The 6136-nt window shown below is 34.0% G+C and overlaps 1 protein-coding gene across 2 annotated transcripts; it reads right to left on the minus strand.

The window, feature by feature from the left end:
• Positions 1–571: 571 nt before the first annotated feature.
• On the minus strand, positions 572–2690 carry LOC149220819 (aspartic proteinase nepenthesin-2-like). Of its 2 annotated transcripts, none has more exons than XM_089382860.1 (2): positions 2393–2690; positions 572–2169 (listed from the first exon to the last, which is right to left on the minus strand). In XM_089382860.1, exons 1-2 carry the CDS (start codon positions 2398–2400, stop codon positions 747–749), a joined length of 1431 nt encoding a protein of 476 aa, XP_089238986.1. In that variant the 5' UTR covers positions 2401–2690; the 3' UTR covers positions 572–746. The 2 variants fall into 2 exon arrangements, with proteins under 2 accessions (XP_089238986.1, XP_089238987.1); XM_089382861.1 differs by having other exon boundaries at positions 2489–2687.
• Positions 2691–6136: the final 3446 nt, after the last annotated feature.

A 6136-nucleotide genomic window follows, 5' to 3' on the forward strand; every position in this document is an offset into this window, starting at 1 on the left:
CATAACTACATCGTGACTATTCATTTTCAGATAATGTAACATTATACCAATACCTCATTTATAATCATACATTTAACTTTCATACATTTAACTTTCATATATAGATTTAATTTTTATTTATATATGATTTTATTATAATTTTAAAATTAATTTATATGAGATTACCCTCAACATAACTACATCGTGACTATTCATTTTCAGATAATGTAACATTATACCAATACCTCATTTATAATCATACATTTAACTTTCGTATATAGATTTAATTTTTATTTATATATGATTTTATTATAATTTTAAAATTAATTTATATGAGATTTTATTATGATTTTAAAATTTAATATCTAAATAATGGAGCTCACTTTTATAAAATTTGAATTATGTATAGATATATAAAATTTAAATTCTTATATTTTATAAAATAACATAATACTTATAATTTAATTCCCACCCTCACCCTTCTCTATAAAATTTTAGCCAAAATTCTAATATAACTAAACGCTACACAAACTGAATAATACATCAACCAAATAATCTAGCTAAAGAAATATAAACATTAGAAAGCAATGGAGAAGCCAAATACCTTTTTATATAACAAGGAGTTACAAATCGCACCCAATCAATAGAAATCACAAGGGGCGGAACAGGAATATTGGTAGCCATCCTCGGCTTTATTATGAAATAACAATAGAACCACCATTAATGACTTGTATATATATACACAGAAATATGCGTGACGCTGAGGCTCAGAGAGCGTCACAGCGGGCAGGGACGAACGAGAGCTTATTCATACCAAGGTCATACAGAATATGAAAATTTTGCTGCTGAATGTTCCCAAATATTGACGGTCCAGACGACCCGCCCATTGCAAGGCACAGCAATCCGCTTTCTTCGTCTGCAATAAAAGCATTAGCAGCAGGCAGAACGAAATCCGCGCCCCCTGCAAAGTGAAAAGTGATGGTGGGAACCGTGATTTTCGACGTATGGGGAGGCAACGTGTAACAGTCATCGAGACCGATGGCCGATCCATCGGCCTGCGGAAGATTAATGTTTTGCTGAACGGCGGTCTTCAAGGTGCTGTACGCGTCATTCGGCAAATAAGTTATGGTCGTTCCAGAATCGATGATAATTCCCCCACTGCCATCTGCGTTGAGATCGAAAGTGCCCTGGGGCAGATCAAGCCGGGAGCCATGGACGCTGATTCCCTCGAGCTGAAGATAGTAAAAAGTGGGCTGCGAATCGCTGCGAACGAGCGGAGTTGATTTGATGCCCCGACCGTGTAAATCTGCAGAGTCTCCGAAGAGCAGAGGGCTGGTTTTGGAAGCAGGGTCGTCCATTGAAACCAAACAGTAAGAAAATTTGTTACTAACCTTGTTTCCCAGCTGTGAAATCAGAGACAAGGGTCCTCGGCCCAGGCCGACGAGCCCGCCCCCTTGTGTGAATCCTCCGCCTTCATTATCGTGCCCGCAGCCGAACGCCAGGCGGGGCAGGGGAACGCTCCCCGTCTTCTTGGAGCGCGTCGCGGCAGTTTCTAGAGTAAAGGTGTCGAACGCGAGAACGCCAGTGGTGAAAGAAGAATCACCATACTGGTAGGCATATTGACAGTCCGGACTGCAGTAAGATTCTGGAAGCGCTTGACAGAAGGTACTGTCACAGGGAACTTTACTGAAGGTCCTCGATTTGGAAGGATCGTAGATCTGCCCTGGCTGCTGATAACATTTCCGGCAGGGTTTGCATTGCGTCCAGATTAAATCGCTCCCTGTGTCGACTATGGCATTGTATGTGAGCGCAGGGGATCCGATCCCAATTTGCATCAGATATTCGCCATTTCCGGCATGGACGGGCGACTCTACAGCTCTGACCGCGCCCCGGGCGGACCCGGGTGTCGTTTTCGAAAGAAACATTTGCTGTCGGCCCTTGCTTCGCTCAACGGCCCGCCGCAGACGCTCCGTACTCGTGACTAATTCGGTTCCTTCAGGTTGAACAGAGTCTCTGTGCACCATCTCGACTCTGAAACCCTCGGTCCGGCTTCGGGCACTCTTGCCCTCATATCCAGTCGGGACCCTCAGTTCAAGAACATTTTCCTCTGTCACCGCTTCGTATGACACAAGCTCGTCCCCAGCGAAACAGCTGCCATACTTTCCTTCGGCATGGAGATGGACTGCAGAGCTGCAGGGCAAGATAACCACAGTTCCAAGAATCAAGATTAAAGAAAACATAAAATAAACCCTCGCCATGAAATCAGATAGAATAAGTAAATCTAAGGCTGTATAAATTGGGGAAAACTTAAAAGCTAAGCTCTGGAAACACTGGTAATGCAAGCAGGTTGCCTGAACAGAATAAATAGCAGAGCATGAAACTGAACACACAGCATAACTAGCGTATACGAAACCTGAGCATTAAATTCACGCCTGGGTCTGTGAGATGCGTTACAGATGGGAAAACCGAATGCGAATCTGAATCGAAACCGGTATAATTGGAATTTTACCTTCCTTGCTGCAATCATTCATTCTTCATCCGTGCGTTACCTTGCAAGATAAGTCACGAAAAGAGAGACTGAAGAGACGCCATTATCAATGATGTTGCATCGTGAACGTCAAGATAATCCTCGCCACGCTTAATCTGTGGCGCGGAGCAGATTTTCTCAGATAATTCGTAATGGAATTTGCGAGCATATGTGTACTGAAATGCATTACTTGTGAATATGAAAAGCTCTTATGGAAGCAAATCCGAACAAGGCGTACAGCCGACAAGCGTAAAGATATGGGAATGGCGTGACCAGAATTTGGTATCACAGTCCGGAAAGGCCTTTTGTCAGCAGGAAGGTTCACAGATTACAGGCCTCCGCGAATGGAGGTGTGTAAACATTAAAGGCTGGAATGTATTAGAATTTATGCATTAAATGCTGTAATCATATAATTTGCGCTGTAATTTCATAAATGCACTGCACTACACACAACTAAATGAAAGTGAAGGTGAAAGTGACTGTGATTTCATATATACGCTGGAGTATAATGCAAGGAATGGTTTTGCCCAATTTTTTTAAATTAGTTTTCAGATATTTTAAATATAAAATTTTGTAAATTTTAAATATTAAATTAAATATTTTAGAGTTTAGATTTATGTGAGATGAGTAATTTTGATATAAGAATTGCGTAGCGATTACATTCTAATTATGAAAAATTTAACCGACTTTAATATGAGAAATTTAACCAATTTTAAATAAATAAGATAAAATATAATAAATTCCAGAAAGTTTATAACTAACAAAATATCAATAAAAATATTGAGTGAAATGAACGTTAGAAAATGTAACAAACAAAAAATAATAAATTCTAGAAAGTTTATAAGTAACAAAATATCAATAAAAATATTCAGTGAAATGAACGTTAGAAAATGTAACAAACAAGAATCAAATGCATTAAATAATACTACATACTTTAAAAAATATATTTTATAATAATATAAATATTATAAAATATATATATAATATTATTATAATAATTAAATTCAAATATATATATATATATAATAAATAAAATTTTATTATAATATTAATTAATATTAATATAAAAATATAATATAATATAACGAAAGCAAAATTTATATATACTAATATATATTAAATATAATAACATTAGGAAGAAGGCCAAATACATTTAAATCATAAAAATATATTTAAATAAAATGTTATATTAATACTAATACATAATTCTAATTATAACTAAACCATAAATTTATATTAAAATACAATAAGTATATTAATATTAAAATATAATAATTATATTAATATTATTCTTATTATAATATTGATTAATATTAATATAAAATATAACTATAATATAATATGATGATGATGATGGTTAATGTCTATTGAGACCAAATTTTGGTCTATCAAACCTAAAGAAATTCTAGAAAGTTTATAAGTAACAAAATATCAATAAAAATATTGAGTGAAATGAACATTAGAAAATGTAACAAACAAGAATCAAATGCATTAAATAATACTACATAATTTAAAAAAAATATTTTATAATAATATAAATATTATAAAATATATATATAATATTATTATAATAATTAAATTCAAATATATATATATATATATATAATATAATAAATAAAATTTTATTATAATATTAATTAATATTAATATAAAAATATAATATAATAACGAAAGCAAAATTTATATATACTAATATATATTAAATATAATAACATTAGTAAGAAGGCCAAATACATTTAAATCATAAAAATATATTTAAATAAAATGTTTATATTAATACTAATACATAATTCTAATTATAACTAAACCATAAATTTATATTAAAATACAATAAGTATATTAATATTAAAATATAATAATTATATTAATATTATTCTTATTATAATATTAATTAATATTAATATAAAATATAACTATAATATAATATGAAGATGATGGTTAATGTCTATTAAGACCAAATTTTGGTCTATCAGACCTAAAGAAACAAATTATTTAGTTTGATTTAAGATTTTATTCCTATGCTCAAAAAGCTTGGAGAGAAGCCTCCCGAGCTCACTATAATTTTGATATCGTAAAAGGCTAGGAAGGTCAGTGTTGCAACAAAGATTATGACGTTGAGATCTAATGTGGTTGTACGCGGGACACCCTAAGAGGAAGTGATTTTCATTCTCGATGTTCATATTCTCACAGAGATAGCAAATCCTTTCCATCCATGGTGTTTTAGGAACTACCCAACGACCTGTTTCACTATGGAGCTCATGAGAGTTCGTTCTAATCTTGGCTATATTAATTTTCTTCTTTGAGCTAGTTAAAACAAAGAGATACTTTTGATCTTCTAGGGTGGGGTTGATGACATCCTTATAATATCTTAATTTTCTTTTAGCTGCTAAATCTTTCTCACACCACATTTTTTCTTTCAACTTAGAAGTAACAATATTTTTAATGTTATTAATGTTTTGCAATGCAACATTCTCGTCGATCTCCCAATGGTTTAACCAGGCCTTGGGGTCTTTATACCAACCTCGTTTGAGCCTTAGGTGGTTTTGGCTTGAATTTAAAGCTAGCTTAGGAAGTCTGGTCTCCTATGTTATTGAGTTTGTGTTTGTATAATAGAAGCCTAGTCATAGCTAGGCTCTCGATAGGGGAAATACCCACTTCTATAAGGAGAATATGATAGGATGTATTGCTTTTAATTTTGAGGTTATACGTTATAAAACTCTTCTGGATTTGCTCAATCTTTCTCCAAGATTCTCTAGAGATGCTGCAACCGCAAACCTCACATCCATATAAGATAACAAGAGTGACTAAAGTTTCAATAAGGAACTTCTTTCTATCCCACATTACGAGGTTTGTCGTTGTACGATTATTTTCAAGACCAAAATAAGCTTTCCACCCCCCATTAATCCTTTCCTCAATGCTATAGTTCCAATTGAGCTTGTAATGAATATCAATTCCTAGGTACTTGTAAGAAGACACTTCCTCCAAGTTACTATTGTCATACATAAAATTAGCCTAAGTGTCCTTCTTGGATTTGATAATCACAACTTTTGTTTCATCAGTGTTAATAGTCATACCCATGGTAGAGCAGAAATCCTTAAGAAGCCTAAGTTTCTTATCAAGATCAGATGGGCACCTTGCGAGAAGAACAATATCGTCAGCATAGAGAAGAAGGATGATGACTATCCCAGCTAAGATCGTGCCAGCATAGCATGCTTCCTCTAAATAACCTTCTAACTTGTCGATGTAAATGCCAAATAGGGTAGGGGGCAACCTTGTTTAACTCCGATATTACACTTAATATCTTTCGACCACACCTCATTACTCTTTAACTTGGCAATTACATTCTCGTATAACCTTATATCGGCAACTCTCAACTCGAAAGGAACCTTTAGCTCTTCTAAGCTATTCCATAGGTTGTTTTTAGGAACCATATCGAAAGCCTTTATAAAGTCCACAAAGCAACGAAAGAGATTGGATTTATCATGGCGGCACTCCTCCACAATGATCCTAAGCGTAACGATGTGGTACATTATTGAATGTTGTCTTCTAAAACTCGCTTAGCATTTAGCCCACTTACCTTCACTTTCAAGCCATATCCTCAACTTCTTGTCCAAAATAATACCATATAAC

Source organism: Pinus tabuliformis, chromosome Q (assembly GCF_031772625.1).
Source record: "Pinus tabuliformis cultivar Carrire ecotype Pingquan chromosome Q, CPIR1, whole genome shotgun sequence".
Taxonomy (NCBI): Eukaryota; Viridiplantae; Streptophyta; class Pinopsida; order Pinales; family Pinaceae; genus Pinus; species Pinus tabuliformis.